The sequence below is a fragment of the Pinus tabuliformis genome, chromosome J (assembly GCF_031772625.1).
Source record: "Pinus tabuliformis cultivar Carrire ecotype Pingquan chromosome J, CPIR1, whole genome shotgun sequence".
Classification (NCBI taxonomy): domain Eukaryota; kingdom Viridiplantae; phylum Streptophyta; class Pinopsida; order Pinales; family Pinaceae; genus Pinus; species Pinus tabuliformis.
In genome coordinates this window covers 919,408,331-919,432,010 of record NC_142295.1, presented here as the reverse complement: position 1 = coordinate 919,432,010, position 23,680 = coordinate 919,408,331, and the positions used below count along the sequence as shown (strand labels likewise).

The window sequence follows — 23,680 nt, the reverse complement described above, 5'->3', positions numbered from 1 at the left end:
GAAATACATAGGAATTATACAAAGCCTTAGCTCTCATAGCTAGCCAGCTCTCAGTACAATCCTCACAAATGCTCACAGGCAATCCTGGCTTCTCTCAAGCCTTCCTCTCTGCCCTCCAAGCTCCTATTTCCTTTCATTGTCCTTGTGAATGATTCTCATGTTACCAAGTGGAACACTCTCTCACACACTGTCAGAACTGCGCAATCCTCAAGGAATGATTCCTTGACTGCATGCATGAGTTTTCTTTATAAGAAAACACATGTGACTGATAGTACATTGTCCTTGTCTTTAATCTCAACTGAGTCTTTCACGGAATAGACATGCATGAGTTTTTGATGAGGGAATCTTCAGTTAACTGGAGTACACTAGTTGAGTGCATGCATGCATCAACTCACTGTTAACTCACCATTATTTCCTCAAACAGTTTGGAACTAATTTAACTGGACTTAACTCAGTAAACTGAGTTAACTAATTACAACTGAAATATAACTAAATCTTATCTCCTTAATTTAAGGGATAACTCTTGCATGACTTTAGAAAGAATTCTAACTTGAATTTCTCCAACTAATTAATTCAAAATGAATTAATTAATTATTTTCAAGTAGTTGTTACGACTAAATTCGATTTTAATTCACAATTTAATTCAAGGACAAATTAATTGGAATATTCTTGCTGCCATATTTCAACACTCCGTCTCAACAAGAAATGGATTATCTGCCACCTCGAATTTACACTTTAACAATGCATTTGTCAAAATGTCAGCATCTTGCTCCTCTATCAAAATATACTGCAGCAACATGATCCTCCTCACTACACAGTCTCTGAGATGATGATACTGGATGTCAATGTGCTTGGACCTATCATGAAATACTAGATTCTCAGAGAGTTTGATACAACTCTTATTATCACAATAGATCACAGTTGGATCCATCCTCTGATCAAACAAACCAACTAGGATTTTCCGCATCCAGATGGCCTCACATGCTGCCTGACTTGCAACCATGTATTCTGCCTCTGTCGAGCTGAGTGCAACTGATCTTTGTTTCCTGTTGTACCAAGAAACTATTGCTGACCCAAGGTTGAAAATCCCTCCTGATGTGCTCTTCCGATCTGATGGACTCCCTGCCCAATCTGCATTAGTGAAGCCCTATAGCTTCACTCCCTCTATCCGTCTGTACCATAATCCATACTGAGATGTGCCTCTGAGGTATCTCAATACATGCTTTGCCGCCTTCCAAAACATCTTGGTAGGTTGAACCATCGCTTGACTTAGTTGGTTCATCGCATAGCACAAATCTGGTCGTGTGTTCACTAAGTACATCAGTGAACCCACAAGTTGCCTGTACACAGTAGCCTCTACTACTTCTCCTGAAGTAGCATCCTCCTTCCTCCAATTACTTGCTAGAGGAGTCTACATGAGCTTGCATTTCTCCATGTGGAATCTCATGAGTATCTCATTGGCATACTTTCCCTGAGATACAAACAACTCCCCATCCTTCTACCATACTTCCATGCCAAGGAAGTAATGCATGAGACCCATGTCTTTCATCTCGAATTCTCTTGCAAGGTCCTCCTTGCAAGACATAATCAACTGATCATCACCAGTCAATATGAGATCATCAACATAAAGTACAATGATCAACAGCTTACCTTTCACCATGATGTGGTACAGGTTCACATCTGCTTCACTCTTTGTGAAGCCCAACCTAGTGAAGTAGTTATCTATCATGTTGTACCAAGCATGAGGTGCTTGCTTCATCCCGTACAATGCTCTCTTGAGTCGGCACACATGTGACTCATGATCAAAGGTCTCAAAACCTTCTGAATGCTCTATGGACACCTCTTCCTTAATCTAGCCATTGAGGAATGCAGTCTTCACATCCATCTGATGCATCTTCCAACCCATCTGTGTTGATAGTGCCAACATAGATCTAATAGATGAGTACCTTGTGACAGGAGAAAAAACCTCATCATAGTCAATCCCCTCGACCTATTGATGAGCCCCCAAATTGGGTAACCTATTGGGCTCATTTTGCCTAATTGTCCTTGTTCAATCCTCCATTTTTCATAGATTATGCATGTTTTTCTAGTATGTTTATGTTATTTGAACGAATAAGGGTGGTCACTCTACCTAGGAGGCTAATACGTGGTTATTTCAGGATTTTTGGACAAATTTTGGAGCAAAACCAAGCAATCATGGGTCAGCTGACAGTCAAGCTTGAGGGGAGGATTCGTAGGGAGGTTGTCTCTTGCATTAAATGGCCTTCCTCGAAATCTCCACCCTCAACTCCGAGCTCCACAGGCCACCAAAACGAGTTTTGAAGGCAGCCAAGCAGTTTTGGGAAGAGTGATTATTTACTAGCAGTTGGGATAGGCAAGTCCCTTGAATCTAGGAGGGCTGCTAGCCCCCTCGTATTATACAAATAGGAAGGCCTCAGCCTTCGTAGTTTACTTTTGGAACTATTGTTATTTTTGCACTATAGTGCTGTCATTTTGCTCAGCCTGTTTTATTGTAGCTACTGATGTACAACTTTCATATGAGGATTATTTTTGAATAATGAGAAGCAGCTTTACTTGGCATTAGATCTAAGTTCTTTATAGGAGCCTGTAGCTCTTGGGGTTGGGCCCAACCCGAGTGCTAAGGCCTCCTTTATATATTGTTAGTTGTTCTTTATGCATTTGTAAAAACATTTCTGTTAGGTAGATTAAAGTTTGCTGATTAACTAGGTCACTGTTAATGGTTAGAAAGACTTTTGATGCTCAGATTTAGTTGATAGGTTGTTTACAGGGAAAAGCTTCAAAAAAGGGCCATCAACCATCTCTAGTTTCACCTCTCCCTCAGTGGGATCAGGAGCTGTGATCAGGATAACTTTGCTGCCCACAAAAACACTGATTTTGCTTTTCCATGCAATCACTAGTGTTTGATTTTCATGTGTAGAAATTGGTTACTAGTTCATACTTTTGCTTGCTTAGTTGCATGAGTTAAAATACATGGTTTCATTGCAGGTCACACTTCTGTTCATTCTCTTTACTGGCAGCTAGCAGATTAGGTCAACGTAATTAGGTTTTTGAATTTACAAGTCTTCGTTGGATCAGTTGGAAAAACGCCTTGCAGAGCACCTGTACCACTCCTTCATCTGTTTATTCTCCATCAGCACCATCCACTCCACCCTCTACTTAGCATCCTTGCCTCCCATTCGCCATTTTCTCCCATAACCCTAGTTTTGTGTGTAACATTGCTTCAGTCTTCTTTGAACCAAATCCAGCCATCTACACCTGTCCACAACTCCATCCACCAAGTCCTGGACCATCTCCACCCCTCACCCTACCTCCACACTCACTCCTTCACCTTTTCCTCTCCATTCATCCACCAAAAACCTCATTTCTGAACATCCTGTAGAAAATTATAGACATCCTGTAGAAAATCGCAGACATTCTGTAGAACCCCTGCAGATTTCCTGTAGAGGCTCACGAATGAGGTTTCTTGATAGCCAAACTCGGTGAACTCTATGGAAGGGTGTTAGGGACCCCTTAGGCCCTCTCTGAACCTTATTGACCTCGTCCAAGCATTTCTTCTCGGCCATCCACCTCTGCACAGCCCAAAAACAGTCAAAACATATGCATAATAACTCTGGCAACTTATTCAAAAATACAAAAAGATGTTTTTTTTAGATGTTACTGTAGAAGTAGCTTAGATGCATGTATTTACCTTTCTAGAAATCAATGGCATCTCCTTCAGTAGCTTACATCCTCTTTCTTGCATCAGTAGGGTTAGCTGGTAGAATTAGGGTTTGCTAGGGTTTACGTTTCCTCTTAGCTTTCCAGTTTCTTTCTGCAAATAGATCAGCCTTCTTTAAGTTAGCTTTTGTCCATTAGTTAAAAAGCTTCTTCTCAGAGCTCATAGAAGTTGGCTTAAGCCCCTAGCGGACTTGTGCCAGCTGACCAAGTGACAGCTGCGGCAAGAGCTAGTACTTGTGCATACAGCACCGTCGCTTCCAAGTTTGTTACGAACTACCGGGTTGATAAAAGTAAAGAAGGGAGTCCCAGGAGTGGAGCATTATTGCTGCAATACTAGAGCTCACCACCTGTGAAAAGCCATGGGAAACAAATCTTGCCTTATGCTTCTCCACACTATCATCAACAGCTTGCTTTACCTTGTAAGTCCAATGGGAACTCACAACTGACTTGTTCTCTAGTCTCGGAACCACGTCCCAAACACTGTTCTGAACTATGGAATCATACTCCTCCACCATAACATCAACCCAAATTGGTTGTTGCACTACTTCCTCAAAGGAAGATGGCTTGGTCTCAACACATTCCCCAACAAGGGCCATGTATACAGTGTACCTCTCAGGTGACCTCCTCTGTCTGTGTTGAGAAGATGGTGCTCCCACATTCTCTCTCGCATCCTCCAACAATCTGTCAGCTTCTCTTGTGCGCTTCCGTCCATCTCTGGAAGATTATGCTTGAGTGGATGTCTCCACTCCTGGAACCTCTGCATGCGGCTGCTCCGCATTAGTCTAAGGCTCCTCCTCCTTAGGAACCAACAATTCCTCCACAGCCTGTAGTTGGAGCTCCCTCTCAAAGGAAACTTGCATGGCCTTTTTCTCATCAAACTTGAGATCTCTGCGAACCACTATCCTCCAACTGGTAGGCAAGTACACCTGATAGTTGTGAGGTGTATCAGTGTACCTTACAAATATCCCCAACTTTGTTGTTGGCTCAAGCTTCTTCCGTACATCTTTTATCACATGGTAATATACCGATGAGCCAAAGATCCTGAAGTGACCCACATCTGGTCTCTTACCAGAGAAAGCTTCCTCTGGTGTCCTCATTCCAAGTATGCGATGTGGGCTTCTATTCTGCAAATAGACCGCAGTGTTGCATGCCTCAGTCCACAAGTGAAGTGGTAGGCCTTAGTCATGCAGCATTGCCCGTGCTACCCCTACAATAGTTTTGTTCTTCGTCTGGGCCACCCCATTCTACTGTGGGTTATGAGGTGACGTCAACTCTCGTTTAATTCCTTCCACTGCACAGAAGTCCTTAAACTCTTGAGAAACATATTCTCCACCATTGTCGCTTCTCAAGGCCTTGATCTTCTTCCCTAACTCTTTCTCGACCAAATCTTTGAACTCACAAAACTTTGTGAAATTTTGGTCCTTCTTCTGCATGAAATAAATCCAGCATTTATGAGAATAGTCATCAATGAAAATCACATAATACCTTTGCTTCGATGTGGATTCTGTCGAGAATGATCCACACACATCAGTATGAACTCACTCTAAGATAGCCTCTACTCAACTGTCTCGATCATGAAAGGAAGACTTGGTGTACTTTCCCAAGGTACAACCTTTGCATGTGTCAAGTTTCTCAAGTTTACCTTTGGGAAGTCCTGTAGATATCTGTTGCATTATCTTCAAAGCCCCATGATGCAAATGGCCCAACCGCATGTGCCACAACTCGCCAATGTCTTGGCTTTGCACCAATTCTGCTTTCGTACTGAATGCTGCACAATCATCTACCTCTAGTTTATAGAGATTCTTCACCCGAATCCCTATCCTATTGGTCTGACCCGTGGCTATGTGTCTTAAGAACACCTTTCCTTTACCGAAGACAACATCGTAGCCTTTGTCCTCAAACATCGCAACCGATACCAAGTTCTTCTTCAATCCAGGCACATACTTCACATCTGTCAAGGTGATAGGAGCTCCATGCTCCCTCTAAAAAGCAACTGTGCCCACTCCTGAAACACTATACCTTTCGTCATCACCCATCTCTATGTGCATCTTGAGGTCTTTCTCCTCCAAGGCACTGAATAATTTTTTATCACCAATCATGTGCAATGAGGCTCCACTATCAAGATACTAGGCACAACCCATCATCGATGACACCATGTATGCGATGAGGGTAAACTCCATTTCGAACTGAGAGGCTAATGCCTCACCTTTCGATCCTTCCGAGGATCCCTTCTTGGACTTCTTCAATGGGCAATTAGTCGCATAATGTCCCATCTTGTGACAACTAAAGCATCTCACTTTAGACATGTCACCCTTCTTCTCTCCATGAGAAGAATGCGATTTGAAATGGGAAGCCTTCCCCTCTTCCCTTTCCCTTACTTGCTAAGGCCAGATTTTCTTCGTCATCATTCTTGGATGAAGAACCATCTCGTGTGCTCCTCCTGATCTCCTCTTGCATAAGATCCAACCACAGTCGTTCCCAATTTGGCAGTTTTTCCCTTCCATTCACAGTGTCCTAGTAGCTATTCCAACTCTTTGGAAGGCCAAGGAGAGCGAGGCTCACCATATCATCATCGGCAGTAGTTATTCCCACACTGCCAAGCTCATCTCTGCAGGTGGTGAGCTTGTTTAGATATGTGGAAATAGTATCGCCCTTCTCCATCTTGATTCTTCGAAGCTTATCCTTGAGCACTAATTTCCTCTGGTCGCTATTGTTCTGGTAGAGGTCCTTCAATATATTCCACATTGGAAATGGAGTATCCTTCCCATGGAGACTCGAGACAATATGGTCTCGAACTCCCTCAAGGATGATCTGTCTCGCCTTCGCCACACACTTTTTCCACTCGGCCAACTCTTGTGCATTAGTTGAAGTTGGCTTTGGGATTTCTTGATCAATGAATTCCTTCAAGCCATTGTCTTCTAATACAACCTCCATTCTATCTTTCCATGCTATGTAATTCGAGCTACCTTCCAAGGCATACTCGAGTCTCAAGCCATAGAATTGCATTGGCCAACCATGAAGTATGATATGAATTCGATTTGCACCTGCAACCCTGAACTTCAAACTTTGAATTCTCTTCTCAGTATACTGTTCACAGCTCCGATACCATGTAGAAATTTTCTACAAATCCAGCTCTGATACCATGTAGAATTTTCTAAAAATCTAGCTCTGATACCATGTAGAAACTTTCTACAAATCCACCTCCGATACCATGTAGAAAATCCGTTGTAGGTTAACCCGATAATGCAATATAAATCAAAACAGAATACTATAACCTACTTCTACTATCAATTTTCGGAAGCTTAAAGATTGAGCTAAAAAATATAACCATAAGAAGAAGAATCAATGCACAATACACATGAGAATACTTTGGGGAAATCCTCAGCTAAAAACCCCACTATCTGTATTATCATACAAGGTGGAAATACATAAGAATTATACAAAGCCTTAGCTCTCACAGCTAACCAGCTCTCAATACAATCCTCACAGATGCTCACAGGAAATCCTAGCTTCTCTCAAGCCTTTCTCTCTACCTTCCAAGCTCCTATTTCTTTGCATTGTTACTTGTGGATGATTCTCCTGTTACCAATTGGAACACTCTCTCACACACTGTCAGAACTTCGCAATCCTCAAGGAATGATTCCTTGACTACATGCATGAGTTTTCTTTATAAGAAAACGCATGCGACTGATAGTACATTGTCCTTGTCTTTAATCTCAACTGGGTCTTTCTCATAATAGACATGCATGAGTTTTTGATGAGGGAATCTTCAGCTAACTCGAGTACACTAGTTGAGTGTGTGCATGCATCAACTGACTGTTAACTCACCATTAGTTCCTCAAACAGTTTGGAACTAATTTAACTGGACTTAACTCAGTAAACTGAGTTAACTAATTACAACTCAAATATAACTCAATCTTATCTCCTTAATTTAAGGGATAACTCTTGCATGAATTCAGAAAGACTTCTAACTTGAATCTCCAACTAATTAATTCAAAATGAATTAATTAATTATTGTCAAGTAGATGTTAAGACTAAATTCGATTTTAATTCACAATTTAATACAAGGACAAATTAATTGGAATATTCTTGTTGCCATATTTCAACATTTCATTCTTTCCCTTATCAGATGACACAACATTTATTTCGGAAGCAAAAGTATTATCAGATGCAGTAGAAGTTTGATTCGAAATAGCAAGCGTTTGACCAGATTGGCTACCTGTTGTTTGTGTGCTCGAAGAACCAATCACACCGTCACCAGCATGAGAGTCCTTACTCGATGGGGGTGGAGGACCAGTAAACGCTGGTCTGGTTGCATTTGGAATTTTGTCATAGAGCGTGCCAAACTGGGTGTAAATCAAGTCTAAGTATTGGGCACAAGCAATTACTTTCTCTTTAGTGACAACTCCTCCTTTAGCCACATCCTTGGTGACAGATGGCAACAAGGATTTTATAAACCAATAAGCTAAAAGATGATCAAGAACATAAGTTTTGACCATTCGACGACGACGACGCCACTCATGAATATGATCAGAGATGTGAGTAGCAGTAGTCTGTTTAAAGTTGGTCAATAGTTCCGTTCCAATTTCATATCGAATGGGTAACTAGAAGTGGGTTAAAAACTTAGTGGCTAAGGATGTAAATTTATCAAATGAAGCTCGTGGTAACTCAATATACCACTTTGCAGCTGGACCAATAAGTGTTCACTGGAAAAGACGTAGTCTAACTGAATCATCATTCAGGGAGTTTGATGAACACCATAAATGAAAAGTCATGACATGGTTGGATGGGTCTTCTCCAAGGTTTCCATTGAATTTCGAAATATCAAAAGGAAATTTATGAGGAATCACCGACCACCAAGGTGCATAAAGAATTGGGTCATTGGTAAGCTGATTTAAATCTGGTAATTCAAGTGTTGCGACAAAAGGAAACTATCTATTGAGATCAGGTTGAGCATAACCAGGGTAAGATGGAATTTCCTGGGCAATAGGCCTTTGCATACCAACATAAGGCATCTGTTGCTGGTAACCTTGATAGGGGTAAGGTTGTTGAGCAAATCCGGTATAAGGTGGTTGTTGAGCACCAGGATAAATTTGATATTGTCCAAACCCAACATAGGCTTGTTGACTAGGACCTGGGTAAACTTGTTGTTGACCAAACCCAGCATAGGCTTGTTTACCAAGTCCAGGATAAGTTTGGTATTGTTGGAATTGTTGTTGTTGATACTGTGGCTGCCATGGTTGTTGATTTAACGGTTGTTGCCCACTAATGTAAGTTTGACCAGGTTGTGAATAAACTAAACCAATGTAAGTCTGAGTCATTCTAGTAAATGGTAAACTGGCCTGAGGTTGTTGGATTCCAGGTACAAATGGTTGTTGTAAAACGGCCTGAGAAGATTGAATCTGTAAACCTGAAACTTGGGGGTCAGAGGTTGAAGGATCAGCTTGCAAAGGTTAAGATACAACTAACTGAGCTTGCGACTATGGTAAGGTTGTAACAACATGTGTAGTAGGTATGGATGAGACAGATTGCATAGGTTGTGATGGATACATGAGCGTTGGTTGAACGAGCATTGTTAGCTGCCACTGACAAACAGTCATTCCAGGCTGACCTAAAGATGACGGCATACTGCCATATGGTTTCCCCCCATAAAATGGAGGATAAGGATATTGTGCATATTGTTCTCCATATGGGGGTAGTCCAGTGTAAAGTGGATACATTGGACGGTAACCAGATGAACCAGCTTGATATTGACTTGATGGATCAAGCTGTTCAGTATCTGTAAGCTAAGAACCAGGTAAAATTCTTGTTGAGGACATGGGTGAAGACCATGGACTAGAAGCAACACCTGAGTGGGTTCCAGATAAAGATTGGTAACCCGATGGGACGAACGAAACACCATACAAATGTGACTCAGGAGTTGTGGTAAACATCGAAGAAGTAGTGACAGAAGATTCTGCCACAGCTATAACAGATGGTACAGTCTAGGATGTTGATTCTGCCATAGTCAAATGTCGTAATAACTTTCCTAACGAATCAACGGGAGTTGGAAAGTAATTAGGATCAAAAGGAGCAGTAAAATGAGGAGCATGAGGATAAAGATAAAGTCCAGGTCCAAAGCGAATTGGAGTTCTAGGTGTTTCTTCCTCAGGTTCCTCTTCAATCAAAATCAAACTAGGTGGAAGGATTTCACCGTCAGGTCCTTAATGGATTTCCGGTATTTGTTCATGCAGTAAAGGGGAAGTCTCAACAGTCATAGATGTCTGAGGAAAAACCAATCAATCGTCTTCCAGTATGGTAACAACTTCTGAATGTTCAACTTCAAGATCCAAGTGTTCTGGTAAAAGAACAATAAGTTTAGGTTGGGTTTCTTGAACAACTTTTGGTTCAGAAGTAACTTCTAATTGAATGTGATAGGTTCAGGATCAACTTTTGGTTGAACAGATTCAGGTTCATAAGTAATTTCTTGTTGAACAACTTTGGGTTGAGAATCAACTTCTTGTTGGACAACTTAGGTTACTGTTTCACTAGATTCACTTCTAATATCCTCAGGAAATTGTGGAGATTCCACTTCAGTAACAGATGTACCAGTAATTGTAGGAGTAACTGGAGTCACAGTGCTTACCGATATAGGTGACTCTGGTAATTCAGATGAAGAACCAGAAGTTTGTGATGTATTGGATTCAGTTAAACGAGACCGCTTTTGTCAGCTAGGTGTAGCTTTAGGGGGTAAAGGTGGTTTAATCGCTGTCCTTCGCGAACGATGGGGTAAGGGTTGATGTTCCTCCATGATTGCTGATTGATTTTATTACAAAAAGAAATAAACAAAAAGAGGGTAATCTAGGCAAAAGGATTACCAAGCAACTGTGAACTGCAATATACTGCCTCAGTAAACCAAGGACTTAACATACGTGCAGGAAATCTCCCCGAATGTTGTGTTCGGTGTATCACAGTGTACAAGGCGGCTAACTCAGTTACCTAAGGATGGATAGAAACCTAATGTAGTCCTCCCATATATACCCAAAAGTATGTGGAGGCCCAATCCATGTTAGCATTGTCTAATGTGAAACTGCACAGTGAGAGCATTCCTTTATACTTTTCATATTATAACACTGCCCTATATACCCGAAGGTATGTGGACGAGTTACGATATACTTACGTACGTGGAATGAGGTATCACACTTGAAATGTGTTGCAGACAATTAACGACAGCTAATATGTTTTACGATGCTGGAACATGTCTCTAGCCTAGAACCTCTAAATGTTATTCGTTAAGTGACAATGCTCCATTAGGTTAATTGAAATAACTTTTAAGTTGATCTTGATTAAGAGTTTGTCTTTCAGGTTCACCGCGTGATGTCTTTGAAATTCCTAGAATGAAACTATGATGAGAAGAACTATTTTCATTTGATTTTGAACAATGAAAACCTTAACGACAAGGGATAGAGCAATTAGAATATTTAATCAAAAAGAAAAGAGCACATCTAATGCAATTTCCCTATACTATTCCTATAAGCACACACAAACCTCTAATTGCATAATGCAAGTTTTTCTTTTCAATTCCCTTAATGTTGAGATGAACAAAAGGAAACTAATGCACATACAATCAATCAATCTTTTTGCAAGAAACGAAGACTTTACAACAGTTCCTTTTCGAAAGAAATGAAGACTTTACGACACTTCCTTTTCAAAAAAGATTAATCGACTATAAGCTAACTTTGACAATGAATTGATAATGATAAAGAAATAATTTAAGAAACACTAAACAATCAAGGCCAAAGTAGGGCTAGGAAGAAAAATACAACTTGATTTCAGAACCACAAGAATCATTGATCTTTCAGCAAACAACAAGAGAAGCAACTTTGGAAAAATCAGACCAAAGGTGGGTTTTTTAGCCTAAGAGGAATCAGCGTAGGCCAGAGAGGGAGATAGTGCGTTGCAATGCACTGTCTCTAAGGCAGGGGTTGCTTTGCAGCGCACTGTCTCAAGGCTTGGGCTGCGTTGATGTCCTAAGGAGGCATTTCAGGAAGGCTTCAAGGCATGAAACTTTCATAGAAGGAGGCATTCAATGAGTTGACTTCTCCATGGCATGTAACAACTGAATTAGGGTTTGATGAGCCCTAATGGTACTAATCTAAATGTCGGGAGTGATGTGCCCAAATAGACCTGTAACACCTATGCTAATCAACAATACAAAATAGAGCACATGCTCTTGGTTGCTAAGGTGAAAATGGCGCAGAACTGCGCTCTGTCAGCGAACGAAAACAGCGCAGGGGTAAAAAACTCAAGAAAAAATAAAAAATCAAAGAATCAACCACACATATCTAAAAGGTCTTTAATTTATAAAGGCTCAAGTCGAGATAGATTAGAGGAATCAGAAAGCAAAACTAAGGAAAAAGACGAGAACAGAGACATTCCCTAGTATGGTCGCCAATTTGTTACACCGGACAAATCCCTCTTGCAGACAAGAGCAATCTCCCTAGATCCTTGATGGAAACTAGAAACAAACAAGAAAATTGAACTCACTCTTTCCCTAAGTTGGACTTGTTTGAATTATAAGAATTAAAGCTAATGGATGAGCCTCTTACCTATTTCACGAAATGTTCGATGAAGATCCCTTATTGTGATTCGATGCAACTCCTCAATGCTTGATAAGACCTACAAACATCGACCATAAAAGGATCAAAAGCACATGCGATATAATAATCCAAACAACTTAACCTAATGATCAAGGAAATTAGGAATTTAATTTGCCTTAATAAACATTATAAACAATTATAAACCATTCATCATTCCAATAAGACAAATCAATGGGAGAAAGTGTTCATTTGTATTAATCAAATATTAAGAGGAGCCTTACAACCTTCGCCTTGATGTCGTGAGGTCCCTCCCAAATGCCTTCAGTCTCCTTAGATGACAAGATTTTCAATCTCAAACTAACAACATAAGTTTATCTTCTCTGAGTTCTACCCTTTCAACCCCTCTACCCTCTAGTCATTTTATAGGCCAAGAGGAAGAAGTTTCAGATCCAAAAGAGGAGAATGAGACTCCTTAATTGAGGGATTAGGTTTCCATGAGAAAGGGGATAAGATGCATCATCTGAGGGTTATAGTTCGAGTATTCATCACCTGGAAGCTTTCAGTTGGAAAATATTCAACCAACTATGTTTCTAGAATGTACTTTTAATTTTTACTTTCTTAAATTCACGTGCACTAGTTTATAGTGGCAGACAGAGCACAGCGCTGCTATTAAAATTGGAAACTAGGGCCAACCTCCACATGGGTCATCTTATTTATGAAAGGTGATATTTTTCTTGGATTCCTCTCTCCGAGAGGTGTAGGATTGATCTAAAGATCATCCCATTCTGACATGTACAAATGAAGTTATGAATTTATTTTGATTATGGACAAATTGTCAAGGTTGGCGAGCAAACTCATGTAGGCTCAGAAGCCCAACAGTCACATCTATTCATCCTCAACGTTTGCCTATAAATATATGATGCATCCTCCTCATTTGGACACACTTCACTTCTCACACATCTCTCTCTCCTCACATGATTGGGTACGGATTTCTGGGCACCCTCTCCACACGTGCAAAGAAGAAGATAGTCATTTTCTATGATGGATGTTGACAGAATTTCAGGAAGGGTTTTGACCAACGTTTACTTGTTTGACTGCGTTTTTGTGAGGGAAATCTTTGTTTGGGCAGGCCGCATTTGTGGGCATAGAAATTGAGGCATTCCGTACTATTTGACCAGCGTTGACTATAGAGAATTGACCGCGGGTTTGACTTCTGCATTGACCAAGTTTGACTGTGATTTTCGGGACTATTTTTGGGTTGATTCAAAGGACTGTTGGAGGCCAAGTTGACCGGATTTGACCGAGCTATTTTGGAGGTCAAATGAGTCTTGTTGACCAGCGTTGACTTTTCTGGTTAGGACTCTTTTGTTGCTTTTATAAATTATTAGAATTTGTAAATTGTATTATCTCTCTCTCTCCTGAACTATTGAAGACCAAAAGAAGGTTTCATCAAGGGTTTCCCCACATTGGGGTTTGTCCCTGGCTGGTGCCACATCTTATATCCTCTTGTCTTGGCTTGTCTTCTATTGTTTATGTTTATGTTCTATCAGCGTTTTACTTACATGTTTATGTGATTGCTAAATTGAAATTGATATTGGGCTTATAAATAAATTGAAGTAAAATTGCTCTAAAGCATAGAACATACCATTATTGCCTAAAATTAGCATGGTATCAAAGCTGAGGTGAAGACAAAACCCAAGCAAGAGTGAAAGAGAAATCACCAAAGACAGTTGGACAAGGACAAAAGACTCAATGGGTTCCTCATCCTACTTCTTGTCTAAAGACAAGCTCCATAATAAATCTGACTATCATGGATGGAAGATGTCTCTTGATTTGACCGAAGAGAAGGAAGTGATGGATTATGTGTAGGGTAAAATCCCTGAGCCTCCTTCAAATGCACTGGTTATTACGAAGACCAAGTACAATAAGGCTGAAGTCAAAGTGAAGAAGATTATCAGGGATTCCATTGACAAGAATATGGTGGCCTACATCTCTGAATTGAAGACCTCCAAGGAGATACACGACAGGTTGGTCGGCATGTTCAAGGTTAGTAATGCTAATCAAATTCTCTTTCTCAAGAATAAGTTGAAGGATATTAAGAAGGGAAATGACGAGGACATTCAATCCTATTTCTTGAGGATTACTGAGATCAAGAATGATCTACTCTCGATTGGAGAAGTCATTCCTAACATGGAACTTACTCTCACCACCCTTGGAGGACTCCCACCTAAGTGTTATGTATTTAGAACCACTATACTCAACAATGATCGAATTCCATGGTTTGAAGAATTGATGTCGAGATGCATTCAAGAAGAAACAAGAATGGTGGAGCAAGAAATTCCTTCTAATAGAGGCAAACCCACTGCATTCTCCGCTCATGCCAAAAGGAGGAATAATGAAAGATCTAAAGATCATTTCCATGGAAAGCCTAGATCTAAGGGAGGAAGGAAGGACAGGTGCTTTGTTTGCAATAAGTTTGTCCACTATGCAAGGGAGTGTCCTAATAAAAAGGATACACCTCGAGATGATGACTATCATAACAACTCTAGCAAAAACTTCAACAACAACAACAATGATCAAAGGAATGGCAGATCCAATGGCAAAGGAAAAAGGAATGCGGGACATGAAGGAAATGGTCAACCCTCCAAGAAATCAAGGAACTCCAAGTATGATGAATCCAATGTTGTTAACAATAAGAAAAAAGAGTATTATCTTATATCGGCCCTCTCCACTGCCTCTCCTCCAGACACTTTGGGAAATTGGCTAATTAATAGTGGTGCCTCAAGGCACTTCACCGGATACAAGGAATCCCTCTCTAATCTGATAGAAAATGAGACAAACTTGGAGATCATCCTTGGAGACGATGCCACCTATCCCGTGAAGGGAGTATGGAATGCTACCCTTCAATTGAATTAATGTAACAATATTCATTTGCTAGAAGTATTATGTGTACCTAATCAAAAGAAGAACCTGGTGTCCATTTCAGCAATGGAAGATAAAGGATACAAGGTGGCTTTTATTGATGGAAAGGTACGTGTTTGGAAACGAAATTTCAAGGATGATTTTACTCTTGGTTTCAGGGTTGACAGTTTGTATCAAGTTGGAAGAAGTCCATTGGGAGCCATGTCTTGCGACACATCTCTACAATATGAACTATGGCACCGGAGGTTCGCCCATCTTCATTATAAGGCCCTACCTGATGTAAGATAGATGGTGACAGGTATGCCCTAGTTCAAATTAGAGCATGAAGGTGTATGTTCGGGATGTGCCGAAGGAAAACTTACAAGGGGACCGTTCCCCTCAAGCAATGGTAAAACCACAGATATATTGCAATTGATCCACTCTGACATATCTGGTATGATGCCCGTAAACTCCTTGGGAGGATACTTTTATTATCTCACCTGTGTGGATGATTATTCTCGCAAGACCTGGATCTACTTCTTGAAGAAGGATGAAGTGTTCACCTGGTTCCGACATTTCAAAGCCTTAATCGAAAACCAATCCAGAAATAAAATCAAGATATTGAGGATCGATGATGCAGTCGAGTATGAATCCAATGAATTCCAATATTATTGCAAAGAAGTTAAAATTAAGAGGGAGACTACAACGCCATACACTCCCGAGAAGAATGGTGTGGTTGAAAAGAAGAATCACTCTATTGCAGAAGCTATCCGTGCCATGCTTCATGATCAAGGCCTTCCAAAGTTTCTATGAGGTGAAGCTACAAATATCGTCGTGTATGTTCAAAACTGATGCCCTCATCAAGCATTGAACTCCAAGACTCCTGAAGAAATGTTCACTAGTAAGAAACCCGATGTCTCTCATTTTAGAATTTTTGGAAGCCCCGTATATTTTCTTGTGTCGAAAGAGAAAATAAGCAAATTTGGTGCATCTAAGAAGAAAGGAATCTTTGTGAGCTATAGTGAAAATTATAAGGGATGTAGAATTCATGTGGCTGGTCAAAAGGAAGTTGAGATAAGTCATGATGTCACCTTCGATGAAGATATGGCCCTCAAGAAGAGCAACAACCTTCCTATCCTAAGGAAGGACAAAGAAGCTAACACAAGAAATTAGGGTGAAAAAGAGGACGAAACGATGCCTAATGTTGATGAACCTATGGATCCTATTGATCCACTCCCTCATGAGCCTTCCTCCTCCAAGAGGAGACCCTCATGGCTTAGGGAGACTCTCGAAGGTGCTGAGAGGCACATTGCACCGAGGGGGACTTTCTGTGAAAGCAAGAAGCCGAATAGGTACCAAGGATATTTGACCGCCATGAGCACTATTATTCAAAATGAGTCTTCATCATTCGAAGAAGTCGTGAAGCAACAAGTATGGAAGGATGCTATGAAAGAAGAATACGATTCAATTATGAAGAATGATGTTTGGGATGTGGCCCCTAGACCCTAGACAAATCAGTTGTCACTTCTAAGTGGCTCTACAAAATCAAGCATGGAGCTGATGGAAGTGCAGAAAAGTTCAAGGCTCGCTTTGTTGCTCGAGGCTTCTCTTAAAAGAAAGGTGTAGATTACGATGAGACATTTGCACCTATTTCCCTATACACCACCATCCGCTCGATCATAGCCCTTGTTGCCTTGCAAGGATGGAACCTACATCAGATGGATGTCAAGACCGCCTTCTTGCATGGTTCAATCAAAGAGGAAGTCTATGTGGAACAACCTAAGGGGTTTGAAGTTCATGATCGAGAATCTCATGTATGCAGGTTGAAGAAAGCTCCATATGGATTGAGGCAAGAACCCTGGGCTCAGTATGAGAGGATCGATAGCTATCTGATGAAGTTGGGATTCACTAGAAGTGAAGCCGATTCGAACCTTTACTTTAAGGTTGAAAATGATAAACCTGTCATTTTGGTACTTTATGTGGACGGCCTCTTTCTGACAGGTGCAGACTCTCTCATTCACAAATGTAAGAGGGAGTTGGCTTTTGAATTTGAGATGAAGGACCTAGGACCGATGCACAGTTGCCTAGGGTTGGAGGTCTGGCAAAAGCCAGGTGAAATTTTCCTCTCTCAAGGAAAATATGTTGTGAAGATATTAGAAAGATTTGGGATGGTGGACTACAAGCCTGTGACTACTCTAATGGAACTTAACTTTAAGAAGTTATGTGGTAGTGTTGTTGGACTTGAATTGGGAAATGCTTCTGAGTATCGTCAACTCATAGGAGCACTAATGTTCTTGGTGAACTCCCGTCCGGACATATGTTTTTCAATTAACACATTGAGCCAATACATGGTTGAGCCTCATCATATACATTGGATTGCCGCCAAGAATATTTTGAGATATCTTCAGGGCACAATCACTCATGGACTAAGAAACACTGCCGGAAATGTGAAGCTGCATGGTTATTCTGATGCTGATTGGGCTGGTAGTGTGGTGGATCGCAAGAGAACTTATGGATGTTGTTTTTCTTTGAGTTCTTCTTCGTTATCCTGGATGAGCAGGAAGTAGAAATTGGTTGCCTTGAGCATCGTCGAGGTTGAATACATAACTGCTAGTATAGCCTCTTGTGAAGTTGTCTGGTTGAGGAAGCTCTTCAGTGAGTTGTTTGGATATGTGTTGGATACCACCGTGATCTTCTGCAATAACCAGAGTGGGATCTGATTATCAGAGAATATTGTGTTTCATGATCACTCCAAGCATATAGATATCAGGTACCACTTTATCTGGGATATGGTACAACGAGGAGCAATAAGGCTCCATCACATTGGGACTGATGAGTAGGTTGCTGATATTCTGACAAAGCCCCTGGGAAAGGTCAAATTCTTGGCTTTTCGAGAACGACTTGGAGTTGTGGAGAGACCCTCTTATGAGGGTCCTATATGAGATGGACATTGAGCTCTGGGAGCTCTAGGGGGCTTGGGGTACTTCTTGGAGCGGTGAGCAACCATAGGGTGAGTGGTTCAACCTTCCCCTAGTGGTTTGTTGTGTACATGGTGAGTGGTTCATCCTTCCCCTGTGATACCCCTTGGCAACATGTGAGAAGGACGAGTGGTTCATCCTTCTCCTGTCGAGACATCCTACCCATGCAGTCTGGGACTCATGGGAAGTACCTCTCATCTGGCCAATGAGTAGGGAAATGAGGATAGGGACCATAGTACTATCGATGGACGCATCGTGTACTACCATACTCCCTATGCTAGGATGTCTAATATTGATCTAGGATCAATGGGAACTGACTTCGGGTCAGTAAGAGTGGTATGATACACTCTCTTTTGATTGGGACTGACTTCGGGTCAGTAGAGAATGGTATGATACATTCCCGATCACTTCTTCTTCATAATTCAGCAAAGCAATGCATGGATGGCATAGATGGTATAGATTGGCAGATGGATTAGCAGGTGGAGTTCTCCCTAGTTGAGAGGGAGTGTTAAAATTGGCAAATAGAGCCAAACTCCACTTGGGTCATCGTATTTATGACAGTTGATATTTTTCTTGGATTCCTCTCTCCGAGGGGTGTAGGATTGATCTAAAGATCATCCCATTCTGACATGTACAAATGAAGTTATGAATTTATTTTGATTATGGACAAATTGTCAAGGTTGGCCAACAAACTCATGTAGGCTCAGAAGCCCAATAGTCACGTCTATTCATCCTCAATGTTTGCATATAAATACATGATGCATCCTCCTCATTTGGACACACTTCACTTCTCACACATCTCTCTCTCCTCACATGATTGGGTACGGATTTCTGGGCAACCTCTCCACATGTGCGAAGAAGAAGATAGTCATTTTCTGTTTTGGGTGTTGACAGAATTTTAGGAAGGGTTTTGACCAACGTTGACTTGTTTGACTGCATTTTTGTGAGGGAAATCTCTTTTTGGGCAGGCCGCATTTCTAGGCACAAAAATCGAGGCATTCTGTACTATTTGTCTAGCATTGATTGTAGAGAATTGACTGCAAGTTTGACTGTGATTTTCAGGACTGTTTTTGGGCTAATTCAGAGGACTGTTGGAGGCCGAGTTGACTGGATTTGACCGAGCTGTTTTGGAGGTCAAATCTGTCCTATTGACCAACATTGACTTTTTTGGTTAGGACTCTTTTGTTGCTTTTATAAATTATCAAAATTTGTAAATTGTACTATCTCTCTGCTGAACTATTGAAGACCAAAAGAAGATTTGATCAAGGGTTTCCCCACATTGGGGTTTGTCCCTTGTTGATGCCACATCTTGTGTCCTCTTTTCTTGGTTTGTCTTCCACTGTTTATGTTTATGTTCTATCAGCATTTTACTTACATGTTTATGTGATTGCTAAACTGAAATTGATATTGGGCTCATAAAGAAATTGAAGTAAAATTGCTCTAAAGCATAGAACATACCATTGTTGCCTAAAATTAACATCTGCATTGTTCTCAGAGTTAATTCCAGCGAATGCGCAAGAAAATCTAGAAAAATCAGCGCATGTGGAACTTAACAAGCTGTGACAGCTATTTTCTCCAAATTCCTCATATACTTCAAAATATGTCGGGTTGTTTGACTTCTAAGGGAGTTGATTCAAATATGTTCACGAACAGTAAAAAGGCCCATAAATTGATCAAGTGTCATGGCGACAAATTGACATGTAACAGAAGATCAAGGCTCTATGGTATGGTCATTTTGAGATGTTTGAGAAGGTGGGCGATATTGCCTATAGACTCAATCTACCCCCATATATGTGCACTTACTCAATAGTGAATGAGGAAAATTTGAATCTTTATGAGCCTTCCATCTTGGATCAAAAAATTAAAGAGTGGGTCTTACCTACCATAGAGAACTTAGCACCATAAGCTCAAGTATAGTTGGCAGAAAGAAATTATTTTGTAGAAGTCCAAAACTAAAAGACAGACAACATGATCTCTAGAAAATTAGGGTGAAAGGACAACTTCTAGGCAAGGCAAAATGGTACTCCAAAGAGAAGGTAGAGGAAAATTTTCCTCACTTCATTTAGTCAAAAAATTTAGAGAAAAAAAGTCTCCCTAAATGGAGAGGTGTGATCTAAAAGGGATCATTGTATAATTTGTCATAAATCTTGGTACTTTCTAGATATAAAAATTGGTATAATTGGCTTGCATATTCCATTTTAGTGGCAGGTCCCAATTTGTAAATTTGGGATCTAGAACCCTCCAAAGCATTTTGAGGCATCAAAAACTTTTGGGGGTCAAATATTTTTAAGCATAGGCCTCAACCTCTCAATGTTGCTTTATACACTGAGAGCTTTCCAGCAATCTGAAATCACCTCAATCAAAGTTTGTATGCAAAAGTTATGCCTCTCACAAGTTAACCAACTTTGTTGACCACCATGGTACCAAGTGGATGTCATGTCAATCTCCAATAATGTGAGGGGCTAGCAACATGTGGATGTTAAAGAAGATTCTAGAAGTTTTGAGGCGTACAAAAACCTAAGCCTTGATTGCTATCATACTATGTTAAATAACGTGTCACTAGGAGGAGAGGGGGTTTCATTCTTTAACTTGTAGTTATTTCATAGTTGAGAAAAGCATCAAGTGGAATTTCAGAGCATAATAGAGGAAGAAGATTCTATAACAATCATTCAGGGCATAGTGCTAAAAGCAAGTCTACAGTGAGTAACCTTTTCTATTATATTTGCATTCCCATAATTGAAGAGAAGAGAGTAAAGCAGAGGCATCACCTTCTACCTAGGTTTTATCTCATATCAGCTTTCCCAAGACACATCTTGTAATGGTGCGTCCATTTGATTTTTCTTTATTTTTGTATTTCGTTTATTATCACAAATTTGAGCAATATGCTAATGATAACAAATCAAAGATCTAAGGAAATAAACTTGCATAATAAAATATTTCCGCATAATACAAAACATGTTGTGACAAACTATTCTAGTGGAATATCGATAACAGTTTATAGATCAAAAGATGACATTTTTAAGATCAAAAAGAGCAGAATTGGTTCAAAAAAGTTTGAAATAAACAACCCTTATTAAGGTTGAAAATGTTGCTTTTGAGATCAAGGGTTGGTTTTTATTCTCCTCAAAACCAAGATTGCAATTAGTTTTCAAAAGGATCAATTGAGTGTGACCATATTTAATATTATAATCATAATTATGGACACCAAAAGCAACAAAAGGGTGAGTGATTAAGAAGCTTTAATAGTTGTAGCTTGTCTTCCACGGGAGGGAAGATGAAAAGAGAAATCTTGAATATAAAGTATTTCAGATATATCTTGTTGTACTAAATAATAATACAATCAAGCCCCAAGGGTGGGTTAGCTCAATCAGCTGGCATGACTATTGTCAAGACGTTGTAGGTAATGCAGCAAATTGTGCATGTCCTTAATTGAATTCCCACATGATTAAATATACTAAGTCAATGCCACCTAGATGTTTCCTTTCATGGAATAAAATAATAATAAAATCAACATCACATTGAAATACACCTTTGTGTAAAACTGAGAAACATTGTGACATATAATATACCTATCAATTGGCTTTTTCATAAATTTATTTCACATCTTTATGCTCCACTATACATTAATGTACATAGCTTTCAAGATAAGCCTAATATTGCGTTATCCCATTTAAAAATTTGTGTTTACTGATCGAACACAAAGCAGATGATGTTTCCTGTTCATATTTAAGAAAAAATTTATGGTAATCCTTTCTGTTTAAGTTGAGTATGACCGCATATGAATATTTGTTAGGATCTGGGAAATTTGAATCAGATGATTTCTAGATCCACATTTCATATTCTAAATAGATTATGCTTCTGAAGTTCCATTGTTTTGTAGTAAGTACAAATATATCAGTATATCCTAGCTGTGGCTATCATAAAGTACACCAAGAAAATTTTCAAGTGAAGCTTGTTCACGGTTATAGAGATGGAATTTATCTCCTCTGTGTTGCACTCAAGTTTTTCTATAAAATTGTAGCAATCTTGTATATGTCTGAACACATTCTCAACATCCAAACTTAGGATTGACAATTAGCAGTGCATATTGAAAAGGAAATACAAACTGAGCAATTATTCAAAAGAATGCCTTTGCCCACACTGAAACTTATCCAAAACACATATTTGGATCTGCAAAACCTTGTATTTGAAACCAAAAACATTTTGAGTAATATTATTGTTCCTACTGCCATATGAACTAGAGCATTGTGAGTTGGATGTAGACTATTTGCTTAAACTTCCATTACAGACCACGGAGGTCAAAGGGGCCGGTTGCTACAAACAAGAGCATTCTTTGGATTGGTGACTGTAGAGAATAAGCCCCTGCAGTCAATAGCACGATTTTGACCATGGATGCATACTTTGATCCATTCTGCTGCATATTATTCTTCACGCTTAGGCCGGTTGCGTGGACGTGAAAGAACAGACTCTCTTTCTTCCTTCACGCCATCCAAGTTTTCTTCTTGTATGCCAAGCCTCTTCATTAGTGCACGTTTTCTAGCAACCTGATAATTGTCAATCCAACAGACCAATTGCGTGAAGTCAGACAGGTAGTGACATAAAGAGCTATATTACTTAATAACCCAGCACAGCAATTGAACTGGCTATTTTTCTTGCATATGACACTATAGGAAGATTGTTTGCAAATGCAGCACAATATGATGATCGGCAATGATATTTAACTAATATGGTAGTAAAACAGAAAGCTCATGGTTTTCCATCAAATTATGGCCCCCATAAAACATAGAAAGACCACTCCTTGTGATATTTTCTCAAATTTCTCTTCATTTTTTTATGTGGTTAACAGACCCTCCGGAGTGTTGAAAAAAATGTATAACTAGGTTCAGTGTTCATCAATATGAAATGTGCTTTTGATTCTTGTATTTTATAAAATCAAAGAAAAATTATTATTGTTATTTTTGGAGTATGGATTTCATGCTAAAAGTCTTTTATTTTAGAGGTCAAACACCCATTGAATGCTTTTAGGGTTTGTCCTAGGTCAAGTCAAAAAAGACGTTGTCATAAGTTGAAGACCCCATCGAGCACATTGTAATTTGTAAAGATAATTATTTTTTTATTTAAAAGAGTCAAAATACCCTTCAAGACCAAGTCAGCCTGGAAGCTAAGAAGTCGGCCTATTTTGAGGAATCTCACCCACCTTAAGAAGCTTATATAAATGAGGGAACTCAACCTCCATGGGACAAATTCACTTCTCACTCATAAAAGCAAAGGAGAAGCACAACAAGACTAGCGAAGAAGGAGGACAAAGAAAGAGGTTTATGGGTTAATTCTCTCTCACACGTGCGAAGAAGGAAGGCTAGGGTTTGTTGCTTCAAGGTCGAAATTCTCTATTTGCTAGAAGAGGATCAACGTTGCTGGAAGACAGGCGTAATAGGTCACCTTCTAGCTTTAGACAAAGAAGCAAGTCAAGCGAAATTGTTGGGA

At 39.9% G+C, this 23,680-nt stretch overlaps 1 protein-coding gene across 1 annotated transcript in view; it reads right to left on the bottom strand.

Annotated features, from left to right (window-relative positions):
* Window positions 1-22,158: 22,158 nt before the first annotated feature.
* The window catches only part of LOC149229756 (uncharacterized), a 31,260-nt gene continuing 29,738 nt past the window's right edge, over window positions 22,159-23,680 (bottom strand). Inside the window, exon 2 of the mRNA XM_089378726.1 lies at window positions 22,159-22,740. Coding sequence (XP_089234852.1) covers window positions 22,618-22,740 — 123 coding nt within the window. The 3' untranslated portion in view covers window positions 22,159-22,617. The remainder of the gene's footprint in view (window positions 22,741-23,680) is intronic.